Source organism: Lissotriton vulgaris, chromosome 10, assembly GCF_964263255.1.
Source record: "Lissotriton vulgaris chromosome 10, aLisVul1.2, whole genome shotgun sequence".
Taxonomy (NCBI): Eukaryota; Metazoa; Chordata; class Amphibia; order Caudata; family Salamandridae; genus Lissotriton; species Lissotriton vulgaris.
Window position 1 is genome coordinate 664,844,579 of NC_141698.1, and position 27,889 is coordinate 664,872,467.

The 27,889-nt window shown below is 41.5% G+C and overlaps 1 protein-coding gene across 2 annotated transcripts in view; it reads right to left on the reverse strand.

The window, feature by feature from the left end:
* Nucleotides 1-27,889, reverse strand: part of PTPRN2 (protein tyrosine phosphatase receptor type N2) — a 2,289,968-nt gene that overhangs the window by 257,655 nt on the left and 2,004,424 nt on the right. For both annotated transcript variants that reach the window (XM_086941498.1, XM_086941499.1), the window contains one exon: nucleotides 19,861-20,070. Coding sequence is in view for 1 of the 2 variants with exons in the window: in XM_086941499.1 (XP_086797625.1) it covers nucleotides 19,861-20,070 (210 nt within the window). In the remaining variant the exon portion in view is untranslated. The remainder of the gene's footprint in view (nucleotides 1-19,860; nucleotides 20,071-27,889) is intronic.

Below are 27,889 nucleotides of genomic sequence, written 5' to 3' on the forward strand. Positions count from 1 at the left end.
AAATACACACCAATTCCTTACATGTTAACTACCAAATCTTTTAAAACACCCTTGTTCACAGTTAAAAATCTCCCAATTGCAGATGTAACATCTAAAAATCTCATGTTCACCAACAATTTACAATTCCATACTTGTACAGTTGGTTTTAAAAATACTATTCGCACATTTAAAAAACAAACAATCTAATAAGATATGTTCCCTTCAACTCAGTGGATTAAAGTATTTTTTGGAATTCTGAAAAACTAGTATTTGAACCATGATGGATTCTCTACTGGCATGGTAATATTCTTTTACCTCAAATGAATTTGAAATCTATTCATATAAGAATTTACTACAAACGCATATGTAAAAATATATTACCATGCTTATTTTATTTTGCTATTTTTCTAGAATATACTTTAACTGGTTTTGGGTTATCGGTGAATAAATTATATTATCGACTGTGAAAGCAGAATTTTGTTTAAAAATGTGAGAGAATTCTGAATATATGAAAAAGAAGTTTCTCCTTAGATCTAATCTTGTCACTAAAGTATGTTACATTAAAAGGAGGACCAATTTTGAAAGAGTTTTCATTGAGCACGTTAGAAGTATGAAATAACTTAGTTACCTTAAGCAGAGGCTTTACTGGAGCTTATGTAAGCAAAAATATAAGGATTTAAGATTTAGCTAGTAAACTTGATTTGCACCTATTGCCCTAAAAATTGTATATATTTTACACCACAGTAATTATCTTTTCAAACAAATGGTCTCATGCTCCATTGAAAGAGCAGATGTAACTCAATAACCAAATGATATATGGACAGAAGCCTTGCTGGCTTAATGGAGACCTTCAGAAAGTGCAAATGAATGGAAAGGTCTAAGTGGGACATAATCTCCTGGAATTACCTAGGACAATGTTTTCTTTTACATTTAGTTTGAGTTAAAATGAATTTTATTTCTATTTTTGTTTGTCTACATAACAAAATTAATTGCTGAAATGCTAATTGATTATCTTGTCACAATGTAACTCATGACAAAATCCTTAACACACGCCATCAGAAACATTTAAAGAACATCACAGTATTATTTTTAGCTGCGAAAAAATGCATTTTATTTTTTAAAAACAACCTCAAGTATTATGTGACCAAGTTGGTAAACATATGTTGCTACCAACATTCTGTTGAAAAAAAACAAATGTCTTCTTTGCCTTATTGTTATAAAAATGGCATGTGAATATTTAAAGTGACTCTAAATAGCAAAACTATTTGATCTTTCAGAATAAATACCTGCTTATCGTATGTGAACTACGATGATCAATTAAAAAATGATCAGCTCATCAACTAGGTAATAGGTCAAAAATGGTTACACTGTCAAAGTAAGGTCTAGGAGAACCCTGTTTCAGTTTCAACTTTGCCACACATTTCTACTGTTATCTATGAATATGCATGGATTGCATAATTAAATACAAACCAACATGAGTAGTAAGATTCACTAAAACTAACACCATGACTCATACTTGTGATCTTTGCTCCTTACACCATTACCTACTCTTCTGATATCTGTACTGTACAGAGAGGATCTCTGCCACTCAAACAGTCACTCAAAGCAAGTTAAAGTTCACTAGTACTGAATGTATGAGCTTCCTATTCCCAATGCTGTAATATTCCTAATGATCTCCACTACGAGAGGGCCAGTGTTTGCCCTTTTACCAACAGACAACGTCGTTTATGTATAATTCACGTTATAAGAAGGTCCGTTTTTAATTCAGGCATCAGAAATATGTTTCCGTAATTTGGTTGACATGCCTATATGTGTAAAATAGTTGTTTCATAAGGACCACTAAGACTGCCAGGTAACCCTAATATGAAAGTCTATCAGAAATTCAACATCTACAAATATTCCCCTATTTTATTTTAAGGGCTGTGCTAGGAAGTGAATCGCTGTTTCTTTAGAAAATAACTTTTAAAGAAGTCTGTAAGGAATTGTTCTCCGATTATGGTAACTATCACCAGATAGAAGGGCACATCAAAGCTCCAAAACATGTGGATCCAAAAAAGCTTAAAACAAATTGGGGGAACCACATTCAGAAGGAATGCATACGTCTCTTTTTAAATGTCCCATTGAAACTTGACCTACTCTTAGAAAAATAGTGTTGACTGAGGTTCTTCTGTAAAAATCAATCTGCCCTCCTACAGATCTAGCCAGATACCCTCTGTGACTTTGCCCCCTACCCCATCGAGCATTTAAAGCTTCGCAAATGTTTAACATTTCAGTTAGAATGTTTGACCAAGTGAAGCCAGCATTTTCGGCTCAACTATATGCACCTGTGGCTCAATCTTCATCTACCTTTTCATACCAGGTATTCACATCTGATGAGGATTCCTGTAACACCTATCCCATTGAAAAATGACATGATTTGACCTTGTCCCTCACTAAGCTTTTCAGACTGCTGTTTAGCCTTCATTGAGGATGCTCATAATACAAGCCTGACCTCTGGATCCTTGTTTGGAAGCTGCCTTCAAGTTAGTCCAGCTGGAGCTTTTTTGCTCTCTTATTTTAAAAAAGAATAAATTGGGATCCTTCACCAAGGCAAACCCGAAATTTGTATCCAACAATTGATATTTGTGGGTAGGTTACAGGCGTTCTTAGTTTCCAGTCAACCCTCTGCTGTTACTTGCCTTCACCCATATCTATTGAAGCACTGATTACTTTTTGTGACATTTTTGCAGTATTTTTCTTCTTACATTTTTGTTCTTATTCTTCAACGTATTGTGAGCATTTAAATTATTTCTTTATGTGTAATGTTGGTCTCCTGGTTTGCAAACTATAACACCTCACACCATTGGTCGGAGCCTTGCCTTCCCACTCATGCCAGTCGGAGCCTTGCACTTCCACTCATGCCAGTCGGAGCCTTGCACTTCCACTCATGCCAATCTCCTCAGTTGGATCAATGTTACCCTTTTAGAAATGTGGTACATTTGTTAACCCTACTGCTTGAGCGCATCAACCTCAGTCACAACTAATATCAAGCCTGTGGCCTATCTCTCCCTCACAGCTAAAAACCTCAATCCATACCGTGCTTATATTCCTATCTTCCATCGGGCATTTTATGGAGCTTCACGAATCTCATGGATGAGATGGTGTCCCAGTCTCATGAAACAACGAAAAAACAATTTACAGTTGGATTTAAAACGATTTTTATCATTTTTGATGATCAGCCAATGTACAAACTTGGACAGAGAGTGCTTTTCCCTAATTAAGCACTACGGTCATCATCCAACATGCTGTACTACCCTTCAACATTTGTGTGCCTCTTCAGTGCCAACATACCTGTTGAAATTGGCACAGAAAAAGGGTCAGACCTTTCTGACAGAGTTGCCCTTTATTTGCTGTGTTTTTACAGCCCTTTTGCTACGTTTTTAACTGTTTTAAGCGCTTGCATACGGAAGCCGTGAGCCACAGAGCGGAGAGGAATGTACAGCAAGCAGAAAGATGGAAGCATTTAAGAACAGACTACTCTATGTGGTTGCCTGCAGTGTTTAGCTTTCAGTATTTTCAGATACTTTCCAAATTCCGCCTTTAGGCAGCGTTCTAAGAACCCTGAATGTGAAAGGATACATCTTGTGGAGCGATCACTTTTTCCGGGTGGCCGCCAATAGGCATGTAGTTGTTAGGTTACCTTTGCTGCATTCAATGCAGGAGTGCACATCTGTAAGGACCAACGTACTCCTGTGTGGAAGTAGTCACAGTTGTAAAATGTATGGACAGTGTGGTGATTCAGCAAAGCACAATTGACCCTTCTTGTTATCTTAAGAGAAAAATTGCAAAAGTAACTCCTAAGTTGCTGAATGTCAAATCCAACCACAACAAGAAGGGCAAATTGTATTCTGCGACAAAATGCCAGTTATAGAGACAATTATGTCTCATAAAAAATGTTGCATGGATTTTTGGAGATGGATGAGTAAAACCATAACCCACCATTGATTTTTTTAGGTTTCCAGAAATTCTTATGGTGTGCTCAGTGTCTGAGTACATATAGTAGCCAATGTCTAAACTGTTGTGAAAGTGCGTGGAGCCCTATCTAATAAAGTGAGTCAGTATCAACATGGAATGTAGGGACACAACACAGTGCATGAAACACAGGCAGATTCCTGCAGGAATTAGAAAAGTTTTAGCTGATGGGTGCGATGTAAATGAAAAGGTTTGAACCTCAGTCACAGATCATTTGTGGTCTGGTGTGCCTGACTTTGCAGAAATATATTTGAAGGTCTAATCACTGGCAACAGCATGGATTCCTGGCATATGGTTAGTTCTTTTATTTAATTCTAAATACGTGGCATATGCAAAAGGCTGACATGTCCCAAAACAATATATTATCAAGCTAAATCTGTTCTGTAAACAGTCCACATAACCAAATTTCAAAAAGCTTCAAGAAACTAGGGCCTCCTGCCTGGAGTTAAAGCTATCAAAACCCTCAGGAGACAGAAGTAAAAGTCTGCTGCCAACTAATCACAGTCATAACTGCATGATAACATATTGTTTTGGGACATCTCAGCCCTTTCTTCATGCTGCTTCTTTGGGAGTCAATCCCTGTATTATTGTAAGTAAGTGGTCGACAATGTATTTCAACTTTGACACCTTGTCTTGAAGATGATCCTTTGTGATGTTCAGATGTAAGGAGTCTGAAACGTCGAGGGATTAACCACCACAGTTGCTTATAAATGGAGTTATTTGTGATACCTGTCTTCAAAGAAAAAGAGCACTAATGGACAAATGAGGAGCAGTTGGGTGGTTGCCCTATTTGTCTCAACATCACTTGTTGCTAATGTTGAAATTTCTTTTCTGGTCATCGCATAACATAGGGCTTGTTTTGTTGATCTGACCCTATACGTAAATCATGATATGTGTGAAGTATTGTTAATCAAAAAGAAACATGACTAGATAGAAGCATACAATATTATTGTAAAAGACACACAAATGATGGGAGGAATGCAAAACAAATCAAAACACTCACCCTTGGTCAAGAGATCTGGGATGAATCCATTGTTCTTTCGCTCACCATGCCACCCCGGTTTAGACCCAGCCATATGCAAATCAGCCTTGACCCTGTTCCTCATGGGAACAGTCCAGCCTGAACTGCCAAGCCAGGTCCTCCCTGGACCAGAAACAAGCATCCTAGGACCGGTTTCGGGGTTTCAACCTTCATCAGCCAGGCTAGCATGAATCCAGTGGCACAGTGAGCCCGGGACCCAACTGGAATGGCATGGGCGCAAATAATTGATGGATTTAGGCCCAGATCTCTGTAGTGGGTGAACGTCTGACATTTTTCAGCATTCTGTTCATCAATTGTTATTGTTTTACCGAGTTTTATATAGTACGAAATTGACCCGAAGGTATCAGGTATCAGAGCGCTTTACATAGTACCAGTTGCGTTACATGAGGACATTCATTTTTGTTAGGCATGGGGAGATTAAGTGATTTGCCCAGAATCAGAGGAAGTTCAGCATCATTGCCGAGACTCAAACCTGGTTCCCCAGATTTGAGGTCGACCGCCCTAGCCGTTAGGCCAACTTGTCTTCCCAATTGTTCTTTTTGCATTTGTCACCTGAGTGGGATGGGTATGCCGAGGATTGGGTCCTGTGCTCTCCATGCCACTGGAGTCAAGCTAGCCTGGCTGATGAGGGATGTTACCCCAAAATCGGTCCCAGGATGCTTGTTTCCTGTCCAGGAGGACCTGGCCTGGCAGTTCGGGCTGGACTGTTCCCATGGGGAGTAGGGTCAAGACTGATTTGCATATGGCTAGCTTTGAACTGGAACGGCATTAGGAGCAAAACAACTATGGATTTAGGACCAGATCTTTATACTGGGATGAATATCTGACATTGTTCAGCATTCTGTCCATCAATTGTTCTTTTTACGTTTGACAATATTATTGTGACATCTATACATTCATTATGTATTCATTTATTTTCATTGCGTTCGTTTGTATGTAAATCCTTGTCTAGTGTAATCAAATCTAAGAGAAAACATTTTCCTCCTTTGGGGGCAATTTGTTCTGACTGATCATGATTGGGCAATACATTTCACATTACTGTGCAAAACCCTGTTTGCACAGGGTCTGGAATCACCAGCAGTGTGGTCATTACCACATTCCTGCAATTTGTTCTTTCAGATTTAGTTGGTCCATCCTGCTGAAGTTTTGTGTGAGAAAAATGGGCATAAAATGCTGATACAGGGTAAATGTGGTGCAATAAGCAAAACATTAAGCATGTTATTCCTCATTAACTAAGACAAAACTCAATATAGGAGTTTTAGACACCAAATAAAGACATCGGCCCGCAGTGTCAGTATTTACAGTATGTGAAGTAGTAAGTACCGCCCCCTAATCTGGCCCACTCATTATCGAGGCCAAATGGACGAGTGAGTCTCCAGGCTCCAGTTTGGAGTGGATGGTAGAAGGTCCACAGCGGGTGTGTATTATGGTGTTGATCCTCAAAGGCCTTGGTGAGCTGATTGGAGACGTCATCATTGATCCAGGTGGGGTGGGGTTATGTATACTTATAACATTCAGAACAAGATAAAAAGATAGGATAAACCCATGAAAAAGAAAATGGGTTGTGTGAGCTTGAGAATGTGAACTACATCCCCATGAAGACATTGCTCATTAGTAGAGTGAGCTATATTTATTAACACCCCTGCACATATCTGTATAGTGTTGTACACCATAGATTTGTGCAAGCATTCTTTTCTAGGCACATTTGAGACAGAAAAGTGTGTGCGTCAAGGGTAAACACTGCATGATTTATCATCTTATAAATATTCAACAGTCAAACGCGTGCCCTGCTGTTGCATGCTCATTAGCTAACAGGGGCAGGAATGCCAGAGGCTGAGGCGTGCCTGGCACAGACGGCCACTGCTTCTCCAAAGGCATGGCCAAGCATAAAGAGAACAGGTCTCAGATGGTTAAATCTCATACTACAATACTACACTGCAAAGAGAAATGTCATTTTTAATTTCTTTTTTAAAACATTTTGCAGTTCCATATAGCGCAAACTCAACCTGAAAGTATTGGAGCACTCTATAGGGGCACCAGTTACATTACACAAGGACACATTCGGTTTTTGTATGCGCAGTCAGATTCAGTGCTCTACCCAGAATCACATGTGCACAAGAGCAACTCAGCATGTTAGCAATGCTTGGACTGACATCCAAGTGTTCTGTGCTTATTACTTATGTCACTCAAAGCTAGTGTGTTATTTATAGGTGGGTGTAAGAACAGGCCCACCATGCTTTAGGCAGCCATCACGATTAGCTTGTAATCCCTCCTTGACAAGGTCTGCCATATTTTTGCAGAAATTTACAAGTGGGCTAGGTTACAATCCCAATGCTTGTTAGAGAAGGCTCACGCGGGGGCGAGGGAGTGACTACTGAGTAGGAGGCCAACTGACACAAATAGCAGAAGCAAAACAACAAGCTTAATTTGTGGGTGGTGGTATACAACTTGAGCAACTCTTAGCATCACAGACAACTGTATGCAGAATACTGAACAAACTACTGATGGTGTGCTTAAAAGGGAGGGGCAGCTGAGAGAGTAGGTTCCCTTAATTTCTAGGTACTCCGTTGTTTAACGAGGGGTGGTACAATAATGTTTATGGTGGTATAAAAATATGTGCTTTGCAACTCCTTCAAAGAACGTGCGTGTGTTCTGGGTTACAGAGAGACTGTCAGTCAGGGATGAGGCCTACCTAACGTGAGTACTGGCGCAGCTACAGTCTGAGAAGCAATGTTCATTAATAGCATTTAAGTTGTCTAGTATCAGTTAGATTTTCAGCTAGCCTGGCTCATTGGGTTCCAAAGCTTAGCATTCCCCCATGTGTAGTCTTGATGCTATAAAGGGACAAGTTTATTTACATGCACCAGAATGCAAAGCAATGTTAGGTAAAAAAAAAGTAGCCGACCGAAAATTCCACAGCTGATATGAGGTAGTTTGACAACTTTGCTCACTGTGATGGTGATGTTAGAAACTATATCTCATTAATCCCACAGTTCTTCGACTGACCTTTGCATTAATTATGAATCCATTGAATGGGACCATGCTACAAAATAGTGCCAGCATATGAATATTCCATCAAGGATTGGGATTAAACAGCAAGATGTGGAAATAGATAAATGCATTCTTCTGTGTGCTAGTAAAGTTTGAACTCTTGTTCATAACCAAGATCTTGTCAACCCCTAGTGAGAAAGATGTGTCTACTAGTTTGTAAACAGGTAGTTAAGCTCCCCAGAAATACCCCTAATAACGCATGAGGAACTTGGGTAAAAAACACTCCTAAATCCTGTGTGTCAACATTCAGATTAGTACAGCAAGACTATCACTTTCAAACCAAAACACACAGCGGGAGGGCAAACACTCATGAAATGTAACTCTGTTACTGAACAATAAACTGAACCGCTTTATATGAACTGTAGGAAAGTACACAATGTCACAACTCATAGAGCAGGTACTACAACCTTACAGCCTACCTAATGGGTGAGAGACCCACTGAGGAAGGTGGGGAGAGCCAAGCACAAGACCCATTACAGGAACACCCCCACCGCTCCCGCTCCCACCAATGTTAAAGGTGCTTGGACTGACATCCATGTGTTCTGCGTATATTACCTATGTCACTCAACCTTTAGTGTGTTATGTAAAGGTGGGTATAAGAACAGGCGTACAGTGTTACACACATAGCGGCACTCAATCTACACCAGGAAGAATATCCTACTGAAAGCATGCTTGGCAGAACAAGCTTTTTGCAAACAACTAACAACTTGGCTATTTAGGTCTCTGTCTTAGTTCTTATTGCTGCACCTTGCCCTTCTGCTCGATTCCGGATGGTCTGATTCCAGCACGGGGACACACCGTTGGTGTAATCAGGTGCTCTATAAATGGCATTACATTCATTCATTCTTCAGTTTAAAACCATATTAAAGTATTGCTTGTGTTACTCAAAGCTAGAGTGTTATGCACGGGTGAGTGTAAGAACTGGTATACCATGCTTCGATACAGCCACCAGGATTAGCCTGCGGCTTTGGCCAATAACTCGGGTTCAGGGCCTTTAACAACCGATATAGCCCTCGGCAGCAGGCTATAAAGCCATAGGCAAGTGGTGACAAATACATGGGGAACAACCATAGGCTGAAGACAGATACAGGCAGACCTGGAAACCGAAGAGACATGATTATATATATATATATATATATATATATATATATATATATATATATATATATATATATATATACATATATGCAACAAGTTAAAGATGAAATCCACTGTCTTACCAATTGCTCCGAATATGAAGCAACAAGAAGGCCCTAGAACGTGTCAAAGTATGTGTAAAGAGCACTTGGCAATATTATTTTATTCAACAAGCTTTGACAATCCGAGTTTGTATAATCCTACCAATAAAGTGTTACAGTCTTGTGTACTGCTCCCAAAAATATCGTGGCTGGTGTTGTGTTTTTTTGCGCTGGGAGTTATGTTTATTCGTTTTCTGCATGTGCACTCTATGGAAGACTCTAAGCTCGCACCCAGGACACCTCAAAGAACTGCCAATGGGGTAGTTATCGCATCTCAAAGAAGGGTAGATACTTCAACTATGGGAGCGGCAGGATGGGAATGTACAAAGAAAGGAGGCATGTTTTGTTTAGATAAGGTCACCATTGTTTTCGTACTATACAATGCCTATGGATACCGGAAAGAAGCTGGCGGCGATAGTGACAGCAAGTGGTCCATGCCAGAAGCTTCACCTGCATGCTTATCAGAATGCGGAAGTAGATACCGGAAAAGGGCAGCAAATACCGGAAGCTGGTGATTGGATTCCCGAACATTTACCTGGACACCGGAATCTGGCAATAGATGCCGGAACCTAGAGGTAAACGCTGGAAATGTACCGGACTACGGGAGTAGCCTCTGATATCTCAGGTCACAACATCCCACAAGATTGATACAGAAGGGTTTTAGTAAAAAGTGTGATTTTTTAGCAGATAAGAATGTTTTTTGCAAGTTTGCCACTCGATTGAATTAAAAAGTTTACTCGACCTGACGTAAAAAAAACTAACTGCCGCCCGGAAGCCTTGCGCGTTTCGAAGGCACATAACACGTATGCATTAGAGGCTGTTAGACAACTTTAGCACACGTTTTTGGGTGTTTTTTTTTGGGGGGGGGGGGGGGGGGGCTGACATTTGACGTTTTGCTTGTAACTGCTAAATTGAAAAGGTGGTGTCCTAAGAGAACATGTGCACGCCCCCACTTTGAGCATGCACTTTAATGCTGGCTCAGCTTGTCTGTGAAAATGTAATGGTGAGCTTTGTCGGGTTTGTTGAAATTTTTAGAGATTGGACATTTCGTGTTGTAAAATAAACCTGAAAATAAATACGCATTCAGCAAATATAATAGCCAGGGCATCATACCATTGTAATATTGGACAATTTGAAGATTGCAGAGTTGGAAATCTTTGAACTGACGCAGCATAAGATTTTTTTTTCAATTTCGACAAAATAAATAACACTGAGCCGGGCGGTATTGCACGTGTTATTCAAGCGCTGAGTGACTATTCAGTATTTGGTGTGCACTATATATAAAACATCAAGCACCTGATTCTTAGGCACTGTGCGCATTAATGTTCAAGTGAGTGCACATCACTAATCTCGAGGGGCGTTTCTTCTACTTTCCAGTTGCCTACTCTGTGTCATGATGTTTGGAAGTATAATTACAATCAAAAATATACTAAGAGATAAAGAAAAATCCCAAATCTGAAACAATCCATGCGAATGTTATATTTCTATATACGTTAAAACACGTTTCGTTATCCCAACCAGCACTTCCCTTTAGTTGGCAATGCAAACCGCCCTTTGACAATGAGGTCGCAGTTATGATGGGTTCAGTGTGATAGTGGTTTGCATATAATCTGTTTGTTAACGAGGCGATGAAAGGGCGCCGTCCTGAAAGGCAGGGGGGCGCGTATTAAGCGTGCACTGACCCTCGGAGTGTGAAAGTAAAGGAGGTTGCAGTTAGGCCTCAGTTTCTCGGAGCCATTTCGGGGGCGCTGGTCCCTGCGCACTGCACGCACGCGCCGCTGGCTCGCGGTGAGTTTAAGGCACCAGGGAGACGCCATTAAAAGCCGGCTTATAAATGACGGGGGTGCTGGGAGCGGGCGCGTGCTGCTCCGTTTCCTAGGATACCTGCTAAATAGGGCTGGGTTTATAAAAGCATCATTGCTCTCAGCTCAGTGCACAGTCCCGAGGAGGTAGCGGAGCGGGCGCAGCCACAGGTGACGGGCTGTGAGCTGGGACCGAAGCAGGCCCGGGCGGGTCGCGGCTGACGGTGACCCTGTATTCAGACAGGAAGGGCTGGTCGGGCTTCAGGGCGCACGTTAGAGTTTACCGTTTTTGGATGCAGGGATATGGCTCGCTGAGGTGAAGCTGTCCCAAGCTCGCTAAAACGTATTTCAACCATCAATACTTTTGGGAAAACACGCCAGCTCTATTGATTCCACTCCATTTAGTTTGGTTCATTTCATCCTACTATTTAATTTAAATACATTTTTTTTCCTAAATGTTCCTTTTTCTTTTAATTTTTTTTTCTCTACAGTCCGCTCTGTTTCCCTCACCGTACTCGTCCTTCCCATCTTTCCTTATATTATTATTTTCCTCGGTCCTTATTATGACAGTTTTCTTTATTTTTGATTTGGTATTTTTCCGTGGGTCTTTTATTCCATTCTTTATTATTTGTATATTTGCCTATTGTATTTCTTCCTTTCATTATGTTTTTTACTTCTGCTCTTCCTGTTGTAGCTCTCTTCCCGTCCCACAACATATATACAAGTATACACTACTGTAGCCTTTTATGCATTCGTACTTTTTTTTAATGAATTTCTTTATCTTTGATGGTCAGATTTCCTCTACAAAGTTCCAGAAGAAAATATAGACATAGAAAAACAAGTACAGTAGTTAAATAAAATTGTTCCATGTTCCACAATTATGCTTTAAAAAATATCTGTAATGTATATCGATATCTAAATAATATTGTCCTCAAAACTATGTAAATTCTACGCTGATAGTCTCAATATCATATTTTTCTTTCTGCTCTATTTCATCGTGTCTTTCTTCATAATGCCCTTTGCTTGGTTTATTTTTACATGTTATTTTCTTAGAATATTTCTCTGGTCAAATGTGTATATAGCAGTCTTGGTTTCAGGGGCATACGCTTCAGTATCAGAACTGCGTCACTCCATGTCACTGGCGCATTTCTGGAAATCCGAATTACATTCTTGGATGCCAGTGGCACTGCTTTGGGTATTAGTACTACGTCATTGCATGACAGCGGTGCAGCTCTAGAAACCCCTGCTACGCCATTGGACACTGGCGGGAAAGCTCTGTATTTCAGGTCTACATCGCCGGAAGTCCGTGTTACAGGTCGGTATCCGTCATTGGATGCCAGTGGTACCGCTCTGGATATCTGCAGCACGCCCCAGGATGTCGATGGCACAGCTCTAGATCCCCGTGCTACACGACGGGATGTCAGTGGTATATAAACTAGGTGAAGGTATCTGGAAGTCAGAGTACCCATCTTTGGTTATCCGCGCTAGATCCGCGGATTCCAGAGGTACAGCCCTGCACTAACACCTTGGATAGAGTAGTACGTCCAGGAAGACATGCGTGGCCCACGTCTGAATACCCGTGGACCACCGTTTGCAAAAAGAAGTACACACCCGAAACACCAGTGGCACTCCCCCTGCCCCATGTCCTTGATCCCATGTGTCTCCCGAGCTATAAAGACAGCCCGCTAACGGTCATGGGTGGGGGAGTGGGATTCGGGGGCCGCAGTTAGGATTTTCAAGAGGTCACTATACTCAGGTGACCCCGCGCCCCCAAGGACTGCCTCAGCATGGCGAAAGAAAACGACCAGGAGCTTAGTGGCAAAATGCCAGCCCGGGAGACAAAAAAAAGCCGAGGGGCAGAGCCTTTGGGTACAGGAGGCTGATCCTGCCCTGCAAACACGATCAAAGACCCGCATAGGCCAAAGCGACGATGACACTGAGACCAGGGCTGCAGCAACGTCCCCGGCATTACTGATGAGCGAGACAAATGGTGCTTCTTTGAAACAGAGCGCTTCGCAAACTGCACCTGGTCACCACTGAGCAATGGTTTGTTTTTATGGGCAGACTAAATAAATCGAAAAAGCGCCAAAACAAAGCAGTCTAACCTTTAGGGCCCGTTTTCTCTTTATCGCACACGCAGGCTAGGTGTTTACAGAAGGGCCGGATTGAAGCTGCGCTTGGTCTTATTAGGAGTAAGTAATAGGCCTCTCTATTTGCAAGAGGGCGGCGTGAGATACATACAATCTGTGTTACCAGTGGCTGCTCAGAAACACAGCCCCGCGCAACAAGCACCCACATATGTTTACATTAAAAGCACTTCAAGACAGTGCTTAATTTTTGCCGGTGGTTGCGTGGTCCCCGACACTCGTTTCTTGAGGGACCGGTGCTTAATTTTCATCCTAAATGAAAAAGGAAGAGAAAAATACAATGGGAAAGGGGAGGATTAGACAGAACACGCACGAGTGAGATAAAGAGACCGGAAGTGCATGACGGTGTAAAAAAGAAGCATGCTTGACAGACTCCAGACCAGGCAGCCTTGGTATTCAGCAACCTCAGCATCAGGCAGTCTACGAAAAGGGTATTTTTTTATTTTTTTTAACTCAATAAGTACAACGTTAGACCTCAGATAAGCCACGCATGACTGAGAAAAAGAAAGTCACACAAATGCGACATCGAAACGTGACAGAATATGAAGCTGCGCTCTGGGTCCTTTTCACTCCCCAGAAAGTCTAAAGCTGTTGAACCATGAAGCCGTTTGATGTGAAGTGAAGATCCTGTGAATGGCTGAGATAGTCCCCGCCAGCGCTCCTTAGTCCGCGCCCTATTGTGCGGGCGCACACCCCGCGAGCTCCTCGAATGGCTGCCTCTTCCCGCCAAGAGTGTGAATGGATTTGGAGAGGCCGCTGGTCAGCGAGGCGGAGACTCCATACGCGTCTCAGGAAGGGTGTCTTGAGGGACATATGGTGCGCTCACTCTATGAACCTGCCTGCTGGACAATGGCCAGTTCCTGCTCAGTTGTTTTTTTTTTAACGCCTTTGTTCAAGAATGCACCCCGTGTTTATGGTGAAAATTATTCCATACCGTGAATGTAAGAAGGATGAGCTTTGGGGCCATTGTTCTGAGCGGGGTCCCCCCTGCCCACTCCAAGGATTCTGGCATCAGACAGGCCCAGCTTGCGGCATGTGGCTCTCTGGTAGGAGGTGCACAGCCAACCATCACTGTTTAGGATGGAGACCCCATGCGTGCATTACAATCTGATTGTGTCTTTTCTTATTTCTTTTACTGTAGAAATGCTACTCTCTTCGAAATCCTCTTATGAAAACTCTCCTCTGGGTTTTCTCTGGGCCAATTAATTGATCAGACCAGCCGATCAATGGACGTCGAGGAAAAATCAGCTTGGAACAGCGGGGCTAGCCGTCGCACTTCCGATGACGTCATCACTTGTTTCGCAGCGCACTGGCGACAAGCAGGGACACTGATGGAGATCAATGGTCGCTATCAGGGGACTCCCCACTGAGTGGATAAACACAACCAAAACACACTAATACATCACACCTAAGGCTGTGGAAGTACAACGTGGGGTTCACGAACCGCAAACACCTCATTTCCGGGAGGTTGTACTAATTAGCATAGAAGGAGGATGATGGCACTGTACAGGCTCAGAGGCGCAGTAATGTCTGAGTTATGTTTTCAGTGATTATACAATAACACTGACCCGCAGTTAAAAAAGGCTGAATTGTATTTGTATGTTGTTATTATTATTGTCTGGTGTGGACAAATTGCATTGTGCTTCGGCGAGAAATGGAAGCGCGGAGTTATTTAGTGAGCGGCAGGTTACAGGGTTTTTTTTTATTAAACAACCAGCGCTCATTAAAAAATCAATATCGTCTCAGCCACCCTGCCCCCAGGAGGAATGCCAAAAGGTCATTTCGAGAAATTCAAACAATTTTCCTGCTGGAAGGGCACGATTTTAATTACAGATACTATTAATTAGAGCTGTCGCGGAGAAGATGCTGGTGCTGTTAATTATCACAAATGAAGTTCCAAATGAGAGTTTTTGAATGCGGGGCTGTTGTTGTTTAAGAATTTAGAATCAGCCATGATCTCTCGCTAACATTTTCTTCCTGAGTGCGGGAGTGTGCATGAATTTGAGAAGATGCGCCTCCTTAAAGAGACATGCCAGGAATATATTGAGGGAGCGTCTGCGAACTTTAACAATGTGGCATTAGGTGTAACCACAACAAGATCTACATTTCAATTTAGCAATAACAATTTTCACTTTAAACTGCACACCGAAGCATATTAATACATTATATTTTATTTAGTGCTCTATGCCAAGCTTTTGCCTTTTCTAGGAGCTGTAATTACCGAGCGTTACTCCCCTCTTTTATTTCCCTGCCCACAGACGGATAGAAAGTAAAGTTTATTAATCATGATTTAGTTAATTAAAACCAGTAGATGATATAAAACTCAGTATCAGCCAATACACAACCAGTTAAAAGAATAAACACATGCTTAAACTAAGATCACTCCAGTAAATGCCCTGATTAGTTCACAAATACATAGGGTAAAGTGCGTGAGAACTTGAATATTTGGCCTTAGTGCTCCTGCCTTTTTTCCATTTACTTCCCTTGGAAGGATGGAAGGTTTAGCCTGTCTAGGCAGGATTTCGAGCTCGAGCCCTGTATATCACCGCAGACGCCAGGGGCGAGCGTCTAATACGAAGCCCTCCAGCCCCTTCCCCCACTCTCTCCCCACAAACACACACAATTCCCCTTCTAAATTGCTCCGAGCTACCTGAACAAAGAAAAGCCCACCGGCCTTGTGCGTCACTTTGTAAAGGTTTACCCCACTGACCCGCTCTACTTGCTGGGCACAAGGATGGTGTTTGGAAAAAAATCAAACTAGTATATTTAATACACTTCTGCTGTGAAGCACATTACGCCATGTTTTTCAACCATAATATATCATCAATTTACACCCAAACGCTAATTAAATACAGTACCACCTTGCAAAGGGCTGCAGCGCTGTTACTTAAAAAAGGATCGTTTCAGAATAAATGCTTCTACACAAAAAAGAAAACAATGTTAAATGCCATTGTTCGAAAGCAGCTACGAAAGGATGTATTCCAAAACCGTTTCTAAAAATGTTTAAAGGCAAAAAATATAGAATATAAACATACAAATAGATATAGACATCTGCCGACATGAAGCTTAAAATATTCCTAAATAAAATAGCAAACTGGAAGCTGCCCGCAATAAGGATAGTGGTAGGGGATAACGTCTCCCGCAAACCACACGAAAAACCCACACTCTGCTGGACAAGACTAACAAAAGGATTCATTTTCCTCATCGCTTAGCAAAGTTGTGCTCCCACAAACCACTTCAAGGGGGACCAGGGCGCCATGCAGGCAGCATTCATGTGAAACGTGAAGGGCTCATGCGATGGGAGGCCTCACGGTATGAATTTGTTCAAATATGGGCAACTACAGTCCCTCTAAGGTACATAGGTCATACACTGTGTGCTCTCAGGAGATATTAAATAAAAGAACAGGCCGGCATGGGTGCATACTTCAGTGAAATATGCAGAACACCCATAATTGAGGTTCCACAATATGGAGCGGCTAAAGGCAGGCCTCCACCCATGCAGCACTTCAGTGAAATGTGGAAAGCGCATTTAAAGGGAGACTCACGAATATGGAGCTGTTGGCAAACACATACAGCTCCCCGCGCACACTGCTCACTTGGGTGTAGACAAATAACGGATTGGGCCGCCCAGCAAGCATCTCCATGAAATGGATGCTTTACAACACGGAGCTGTTTACAAACACTCTGTGCCTCTCGCAGACCTCTCCAATGTGGAGTAAACAAAGGAGCTGGCCTCCTCACGTGCAGTACTCATTGAAATGTGGAGGGCGCACTTAAGGGAGGTTTCTAACATGGAGCTGTTTACAAACACGCAACAGCTCTCTGCACAGCGTGCTCTCCTGGACCACTTCAGCTGGGTGTGTACAAAAGAGCAGGCCTCCACACATGCAGTGAGTGCTTCAGGGAGCAGAGCTAAAGAGAGGCTTCCAAATATGGAGCTGTTTGCAAATAAACACAGCTCATCGCACACCCACACACCCACACACGTGTGTTCCCCAAGTCACTTCACTGGGGTGTAAACAGAGGAGCAGGCCTCCAACATGCAGTGAGTGCTTCAAGGAAATGTAGAGGGCACAGCTATAGGGAGGCTCCCAAATATGGAGCTGTTTGCAAATAAACACAGCTCACCACGCACACTTGCGTGTAAACAAAGGAGCAGGCCCCGCGCGTGCACTGCTTGCATGAAATGTCGGGGGCTACCGTGCAAGGACGCTCAAGAACAATGAGCTGTTTCGGGATGGACACCTACTAAGTTCCATCAATGTAGTTCAGTGCGCCCCGCCCCCTCTCCTCACAGGCACTAAGCAGCAGGTTCAGACACACGACGTACTTCCATTATATGTGGGGAGCTCCAATGAACACGGAGATGTTTATGGCTGCACTCCTACATCTCCCCAAGATGCACATCTTGTTCTCCTACAGATCACTTCAAGGAAGTGTTAACAAATGAAGGAGCAGGCCCCCACGCATGCAGTAGTTCCATGAAACGTGGGGCGTTCCCACAAGGTTGATTCGTAATATGGCGCGGCCTATAAACACACTGCTCCACGCACACACCCCTTGTGCCCGGTCCCCTCCCCTAACATTTGGCCTGATGATTTTGAAACATGCATTGCAGCTGTTTTCAAAATAGAGGCTTCACGTTTTATTGCAAATTATTCCTGAATTTAGGTGAGGGGTGACAGAAGATGTCAATAGGTAAGACGACCCCTCAGGGCAAGCCCCCCACATTTAAGGAGGATGAAAATTACCCGTTTGGAACAGTTACTCAGGGCCACTTAACAAATCAGAGCGTTTGGCAGGGAAAATGTGTTTACAACACTAAACTAGTCATCTCAGGGTTCTAAAGCTTACACTGCACAAGTGTGTGAGGACAAACAGCTTTCCACCACAGGAGTTGTGGAAGGTTGAGTGTTAAGCGCTTCATGTAGCTCAGCCTGGGGCACCTCAAGGCGCTGGGGATGGGAACTTACTCTTTGACTTAGAGAGTTGAGTGGACTATGCCAACCCATAATTATGCAAGTTGAGTCAGTACAAAGCAACATTGTCTTCATTTGTGGATAAAAATGTTAGTTTTGTAAATATAATTCTGCTGCAATCAGCGTATAGTCATCATAAGGATGAAGGTTCAGTCTGCCATGCTGGACTCTGACCCTGTGACGAGCTAGTTACATACATATCTCAGCACGTGCGCAAATCAGTTTGTGAAGTGAGTTACATTGATACTGACGACTCACAGTATTCCTGCCAGCTGTATCAGTAGGACTTAAAGGCCCAAAGTAGGCCAAGTACGCGTGTCAGATGTTCAGTAAAACACCATGAAAGTGAACTCCACATACATCCGTCGTGAATACATTTTAAGTGGACATTACCAAATGCTAAAACAGGTCTAGGTTGAACATATCTGCTGTAGGCACCAACAGATAATGCAGTGGACAGAAAAGTCATACAACTGTTTTATCACAATACATGGAACACCTGTGTCAGCTGTATTCAAGGCTTGGACCAACACAGATCAAAACTCAGACCTGGGCTGTATTCAAGATTTGGACCAACACAGATCAAAACTCAAACCTGGGCTGTATTCAAGGCTTGGACCAATACCAATCAAAACACCGATCTGGGCTGTTTTCAAGGCTTGGAGAAACACAGATCAAAACTCAAACCTGGGCTGTAATCGAGGCATGGAGAAACACAGATCAAAACTCAAACCTGGGCTGTAATCGAGGCATGGAGAAACACAGATCAAAACTCAAACCTGGGCTGTAATCGAGGCATGGAGAAACACAGATCAAAACTAAGACCTGGGCTGTAATCAAGGCTAGGACCAACAGCAATCAAAATTTGAACCTGGGCTGTTTTCAAGGCTTGGAAAAACACAGATCAAAACTCAGACCTGGGCTGTATATAAGAATTGGACCAACACAGATCAAGACTTAGACCTGGGCTGTAATCAAGGCTTGGACCAACACAGATCAAAACTCAGACCTGGGCTGTAATCAAGGCTTGGACCAACACAGATCAAAACTCAGACCAGTGCTGTATTCAGGGCTTGGACCAACACAGATCAAAACTCAGACCTGGGCTGAATTCAAGGCTTGGAGAAACACAGATCAAAACTAAGACCTGGGCTGTATTCAAGGCTTGGAGAAACACAGATCAAAACTCAGATCTGGGCTGTATTCAAGGCTTGGACCAACACAGATCAAAATTCCTATCTGGCTGTATTCAAGGCGTGACCAGCACAGATCAAAACTCAGACATGGGCTGAATTCAAAGCTAGGACCAACACAGATCAAAACTCAGACCTGGTATGTACTCAAGAATTTGACCAACACCGATCAAAACTCAGACCTGGGTTGTATTCAAGGCTTGGACCAATAGATCAAAACTCAGACCTGGGCTGTATTCAAGGCTTGGACCAACACCAATCAAAACTTGCTTCCTCGGTTCAAAAGTTAAAAACGTAGTGAGCTTGTCAACAATGTACGTCACACACATGCACATACACTGTCGTGACATGGCGTGGGTGTTAGGAAGCCCTGGCAATGTTGCAACTTTACCCACACAGCCCCAGTCTCCCCTCTTACCTGGTAGGCTGCGCTGACATCCGCACTGGCATCTGTGCCCAGGGAGGAAAGCTTCTCCTTGAGCTTGTGATGAGAACGGTGGCGCAGGCAGTAGATGACCCCTGACCCCGTGAGGACGCCTATTATGCAGGCGATGGAGAGCAGCGTGAGGAAGAAGAACTTGGTGGAGTCCTCCTCTGAGTGGCGAGGCAGGAATTGCAGCTTGCTTTTCTGTGGGGACCAAAAGAGAACAGGCTTTTAGAGGGAGATGTGAACAGAACCAGGAATAGGCTAGATGGGGAGGGAGGTGGAAGAGACAGGCAACAACCCTGCCTCCCATGCTGTCTTACCACATGGAATATCACAACAAAATAGAGGAGCATCACATGGGATTGGTTCAATTTTGTTTACCGCGCGTTACTATGCATTTTAGACCAGTCACATTGGGAAATATTGGCTTCCAGACAGTAGCATAGTAAGGATGCCATGAGGCCAGGTGCAAGCAAGAGACATTGCCCCTTCAACTACTGCTGGTGTATTTCATTTAATTTATTAAATAGTTTGAAACATTTTGTTTCATCATCAAAAAACCCAAGCATATAAACATTATAAATCAAGTACAAGCAATAAATAGCTAATCAAGTTTTAAAATCTAAATTCATGAAATAAAAAGTTGCTTTATTAGTTAAAAGTAGAGTTAAAAACATATGAGAAGCACGTGGTTCCATAAAATAGCTGCCACTGTACATCCAATTGCCCGGGCTTATGTACAGAAATGAGAACAACCACCACCCCTCAGGCAGTTGAAGTCAGCTAAAGACATTTGACCATAATTTCATAGAATGTCGAACATTTTGCATCTGATTAGCCAAGCTGTGTGGAGAAATTTGGAAACAGCCACAACCACAATCGAAGAGGTTTCACTTTTGCATGCATACCCTGTATGCCTCTCCTCTAGTGGGTAGGTTCAATATCCTTCACAACTGGCACAATCCATTTAGAGCTGTTTTTTTGCATAAAGTTGGCAAAAAAACAAAAGGTGCTCCTCGCTTTCTCGCACATTTGTACAATAAAAACAATATTCAGATCTCTGGTTCATCTTTCTCCAACTAGCAGTAAAGGCTGCTATAGTAAGCGACCCATACCTAAATTGTAGAAACAGGACCGAGCCCGAAGAGGGTGGATAAAATCACGGCACAAGTCCTAAAAAAAGAGGTGGGGGACGCTGTCACCGGAAGTGACATCATAACAGGAAGTGATATCATGAAAGGTGGCTTGCACTATCAGGCTCATTGCCTCCCCGCGCTCACCCCTTAAATGCGATTGCATCTGAGAAGCCAGCACGTGAGCAGCGTGCTGAGTGAACACCGATCTCGTCCCAGAGAGGCCAAACAGTGAAGTCCAGCTGTTTGGCAGGGGGGACGGCGTCCACCCGGTATAATAAGTGGGGGGATGCCGTCCACCCGCATGGTACCCCGACTCGAGCCCTGGATAAAATCCAGGAATTCCTCGGCCTTCCACACTGATTTTAGGAGGAGAAAGGCACTTGTTATAAACTCCCTTCTGAGGCTTAGGATGAGTGATCCCGGCATCTACTGGCCTTCTCTTCCATCATCTTTTTAACTAAGGCTGCATCTCCTCTCTTGATAGATTGTGGCTCACTCCAGAATTTACCCAGACACAACTCACTCCAAGCCTTCCTAAGTGTCCCCAGCCATTTGATTTCGTCCCCCACCATTGGCCAAGATGACATCCTGCACGCCCTCTCTTAAGAGACACAATTCATTAGTGCTGGAGCATTAAAATACAGTAAGTATCAATGTTTAATGGGCTCTCCGCAAAATACATGCTATTTAAAACTGGGAACCTTATATGGATACATTCAAATGGTATTACTACAGTGCAGAGGTGGAACTCTATGTAATTACAAAACTACGGCCCAACGTTAGAAACCACTGTAAGTCCTTAGAGTTACAGATTTTAAATTAGGCCTGTGTTAACCACATGAAACAACTTGCCTCACAAGACCTTTGCAATGCAATTCGATCTCATTGTGATTCTTCACCTCAGGTTCTGGTTACAGACCTTGGTTTATATATTGTACACATTAAAAAAAACACACTCTACAGAAACCAAGTAAACAGAGCCACTAAAATTAACATGCTAGTTTTAACACAGAAGACACGAGTCTCTTGAGCAACGAATTTACACTATGTGTCTTGATGTCCCTCTATTGAAAAATGGTAACAAATAGCATTTTTCCACTAGACACATCTATATGTGTGTGTGTGTGCGTATATATAAATTATATATATATATATATATATATATATATATATATATATATATATATATATATATATATATATATATATATATATATATATATATATATATATATATATATATATATATATATATATATATATATTTTCTTTAAGGAGTGATTTTTGAAGTAAGTTAGGTCATGCTATAGTACCTACCTGGATTTTGACATTTTGACATCAGGAATACAAGTGTTTAACGGGGTTCACATGTTGATTGAGTGCCATTTATCGTCACTGTCATGGAAAATTATATACGTGTTTGCAAGCTTTTATTTCACAGATAAGAGTTGTTTCAAAACTCATACTTCTCATGGATGATTCCATACTTGTGAAATATTTCCCCTTTACGAAAATTACATATTTTCTGTGAAATACAGATAATGGCTCTGTAAGCCTGAAAGCACGTTTAGATAACCAGACTCTCTTCAAGAAAAACGAAAAACCCTGAGCATTCTCAATGAAATCAGGTAGTCTTGGAGGCAACAGCTACATAATTCTCCAACTTCTACAGTTAGTTTTAATAAACAAAAATGTTTATTTAAAATCCTACCTTTTTAAATGCATATTTCAATATTTTTCTCTTTGCTTTACTATTGACAAGCAAATGGATCAACCCAGTACTTCACTTAATATTTGCAATAAAAATCTGCCTATTTGGAAAAAAGCACCTCTTTGTTCCAGCTCAACCAAAAAATTAACAGTAAAAGTACATAAATGCTACAACATGTAACATGGTTTTATATTGGCCTGTTTGGGTTCTGGTGACATTTACAAACCTCTCAGCCTTTGGCCTAATGGTTTATGATATGAGCAGAACACCCAATGGCAATGTAAGACCATTTAACACAGTTAACAGTTATGCTTCTCACACCCAGAGACGCACATCCATGCCATGGATGAGCTGTTTAGGCAACTGCTCGGTGTTTTTTATCAAAATAATAGTACTTTTATTGCCTAGGTACCTATCAATCTTATAAAAGGCATGACTATTTAAATTTAACGTGAAATTTCGAAGTGTGTCTTTAGTACATCTCATCCCTCCATATTTTTTCATTTTTTGGTGGGTGGGGGTGTAAATATGACATAATCCACGTCCAACATTTTTATTTGTCCCCATGTGCTACACGATGTAACACCATTCCCTCTCATTAGTTTAATTATAAGACATATTAGCAACAATTAAAAACAAAACGTGGAAAAATGAAAAGGCCTGGGCAGCAAAGCCTCATTTGGCAGCCGCTCCCCTTTTAACAATTACCAGGGAAATGAATTGAAAAGCACGTCCTGCTTCAGTCCTGGCTGCTACAAGATTAGAACAATTAGCCCACTCCTTTTTTTTCTACCACCTCATTTCACGTGGTAACAAAATGGATTTTTCCCCATGAATGCCTCGGACTCCCTATTCATTATCTCTTCTCTATTAGTAATTTTGTGCTCCTGCTTTCAGCGGACCCATTCTTTAATTTCCTCCAGTCTTGCGAGTGTGCGGGGCCACTCTTCTGTCAGGCCTGGTCCATTTTCCAGCCTGGTTACACAAAGGGGCCACCAAAGCAATTATCGCTGGTCTTGACTGTAAAAAGCTTCCCATTAATTAGTCCCCTTCCATTGGTGGCGGTGGATTAGCGTGAGCTGGGGCCGAGTTAATAGAAATGCAGCAGGTTCAATACAGCCCCTAGGTTCTCCTGTCTTTGTGCCTTGGATAAGAGGTGTAGGAGGACGGCTGTTGGGCTTAGCAAGACCAAGGGGGTGGAGAGAAAAAGAGAGGGTAGGAGAGTGGAGAGCGAAAGAGCTAGTTGGGAACACTTAGGGTGCTTCACAAGTCTGGATGGTGAGTTCTTATTTCCCAGCTTCAGGACCAGTGGCGCCTAAAATGCTCCCACTGCATAATGTGCATGAAACACACACAGAGCTGGATTAACCATTAAGCAAAATAAGCATGTGCTTAGAGCATCCAGGAAAGGGGGAACCACTGAAATGTTCCATTGCTGGATTTACCATGGACCATATGGTGCAAAACTGCAAACGGTACAGCTGAACCTATAAATAAAGTGGAAGTATACAAAAATCAACATTATTTTCCATCTTAAAGTAAGTTTTGTTTCATTTCGAAAAATAACATTTTATTTTACGGTTATTGTTTATATTTTTAATTAAATCTAAATGGGGCACCTAAATCTTTTACGTGCTTAGGGCCTCTCAAGGTCTTAATCGGTCCCTGAAGACATAAAGTTCACTCACGATGAAGCATTCAGCCAGTCCACATTTAGGGGCCTAACACACATTCAAGACTATGTGACCTGGCACTTATGTAGTCCAATATGTCCGAACAGAGAATAAGGGTCAATCGGCCTTTACATATACTTGTTAAATCCCAGGACATATCCCCACATGACGCCTTACGTGTAATCTAATGATTCTATGTCCTTTTCTCAATCTCCTCTAGAGTTCTGCTACTACCTCACATTTATTTTACATATTGAAGCAAGAGCAATGAAAGCATTCCACAAGAAATGCTGAATGTGCCAAGTTACATGGTGCATAAAGAGTTGTCATGGTGAGACACTTAGAAGAAGTGACTGGATTGATGGGTGATTGATGTTCAACATAGACATGACAGTAAAAACAAATGTTTCATGGGCATATTTACAGGGCCCGATCCAGTGAGAATGGGAGGATGATGGGCAGCTGGTGCTTAAGAGTCCCCTGAGACAAGATGGGTGCTGGGAACAGTCTTGAAGGAGGTTAGCTAAGATATAGATAATGCTGACAGGAAAAAAAAATGTTTAGTGAGGAGGTCTCAGTAAAGACCAAGGCCTAAATCTTGAAAGTTCGTATTGAAGTTTGGCGTTACCAGAAGATGACCATGTCCTGAGAGTATGCTTAGAGATGGTCGTATCTGCACAGGATTAAGAACAGGTAGTCCGGAGATGAGCTGTTTATGGCTTTGATGACCAAGACCAGTCATATACAGAAATCTTAATTCTCAGCTGATGGAGGCATGTGCTTTGGGGAACATCATAAAGGGTCCCAGTGGCAAAGTTTAGGATATTATTAAAACAAATGCACCTGCACTACAGATTTGAAGATTATATTTACAGCTGATCCTGATTTTTTCAGAGAGGTGAATTCTAACTTCATTTATGGCAGTGTCCCTTCACTTCTCTTTTAATTGAAGGGTGTTTTTATTACAAATGTGTGCGCCATCTTTACAGGCTCAAAGATGATAATGTTCCCATTTCTTATCATTTCAACCAATGTCATAACAATAAGCTGGAAGGGATCTCATTTGTGAGTATTTTCGTTTTTTTAGTATTGACCAACTATTCCTTACAGACGGATACATATTCAAACAGAACATTTTATTTGGACCAATTGTAGAAGTAAAAATCATATTGAAGCTTTTATTACTACAGTGCAAAGGTCAAGTCTTTTAACGGTGCCTTACTCTTTTCAAAGGTTAACTGGTCATCTTTCAGTCGCTTAGTTATGTATTTGGTCATTAAACTGGTACTAAAGAGATAAAATACTTTCCAGACAGTTTTACCATGTTTAAAATAAATGTCAAAATGAAGTAATACTAATAAACAATGCCACAAATTTCGTGCATTAGGCCGCATAATTTGTCGTCTCTTGCTGCATAATTTAGTCAACCCTCCCGCCTAATTTGGTGCTCTTCGGCTGCATTCGGCTGCATAATTCCAGTGGCAAATGTTATCTGCTATTTAATGTAATTTTTGGAAGAGAGAAGGGCAAGCATGACCAAATACAGACATCACCTCTAATGACGCTAGTGAGTCAATGTTTTATCCCTACACTCATCAATGTTAAAAAAGAGCATTTTGCACTCTGTGCTTCTGTATATATATATTTATGCATACCAGTGAAATAAAAGTATGCCACTTGCACGTTATTTGAGGCATCTTTACTAATAAACACACCTTTACACCGTTATTCCCACAATCCAACAAAATTCATTCATAAATGCTTTTGTAAATCTGGCCCACTATATTGTCTCACAAATCGTCTTTTACAACGACTTTGAACAGGGCAACAACTCATTTTACAACCACAATGTGATTTTATCTTGTGGCACAAATTTAACCCACTGCATTCTGGTTTGGGTTACATAATGCTTTTAAAATGAAATACTCCTGAACAAACCCCATATGGTGAACCGTTATGTTCATATGTAAATTGTGATATTACATAATGTATTTTCAATCTATCTGTCTAGATAAATATATGTACATATGATATATATATACATAATATATGCATAAAGACAGATACATAACTGTAAAACAGTTTCTGTAATCCACAGTCCAGAATTAATTTGCAGGCTATTTAGCTTTCGTAAACAACTTAAAATGTTATACACAACATCTCTTCTTTCTTGCAATGCTAGTAAAAAATGCTTTCACAGTAAAAGGGGTTCGTTCAGAGATTAAACCTGACAAGCTACTCCTTGCAGGCCCATTCTTGATGCTAGAATCTACCAATTATTCCTCCCCAGTGTATGAAAGTAACACAGCAAACACAAAAACCCTGTCAGCAAAGTCCCACTGTCCCACATTGCACTTTATTTTCTTTCGTTATCTATGTTGTATTAAAATTCTATAGTGTCAATGTATTACAAATAAGAAAAACATTTCAAAACATGCTTTTATATTCCATGCAATGTGTGTTACATTTAAAACATGCCTTATAATAATACACAATGTTGCATAAAACACACTTCAAATGTTGGCACATTAACCCCAACAAAAACACACATTTCTCTACACATTGACCAACATTTTGGGCCTTAAGTGATATTTATAAATGATATGGCCTTGAACCTTGTGGTTTATAAATGTCACCAGAACCATTGAAAGCAATATTGGCCCATATTATGCAGCAGTTACCCATAATGTATGTAATGCTCTCTCTCTCCCTCCCTCTCTCTCTCTCTCTCTCTCTCTCTCTCTCTCTCTCTCTCTCTCTCTCTCTCTCTCTCTCTCTCTCTCTCTCTCTCTCTCTCTCTCTCTCTATATATATATATATATATATATATATATATATGTGTGTGTATATATATATATATATATGTATATATATATGTATATATATATATATATATATATATATATATATATATATATATGTATACACACACACATTATGTATTTTTCACCATCGTGGAATGTGGTGCGAAGCCATGGATTATGAGGAGTAACGCCTCGAGTGGGTCACGAATGACTTCTACAGCCTCATGTTTTATAGTGCCACTAAACATGCTCAACAGCACACAAATGAACTATATGGAATACAGTACTAATAGATGTTAGAATACTCAGCTGTTTAGTATGGCTAGTCAGCCTTGCCTTTTCTTTGTATTCTACTACTTGTATTTTAGCTGGCAACTAAGCCAGAACTGGAAATAAGTATTTGTCACAGACCAACTTGGGTAATCTACAAAATAAATAGCAATTTGCTTCTGGTATATGCATAGTAAGATAAGCATTGTGATTTCAATTTTAGGAAAGAGATAAAACAGTTTTTATGGCTGGGAGGTGCAAAATAGCCCATAGGGGAAAGAATGGCTTCGAAGGCACTCAACAGTGTCATTTGAGCACAACAAAGATCTGAGTTCTTGTGCAAGAGATGCATTCGATGCCAAATTCACACAGCTGAATGGGTAAATACAGTCATATAACTTCCATACTTACATCACAATTAATTTC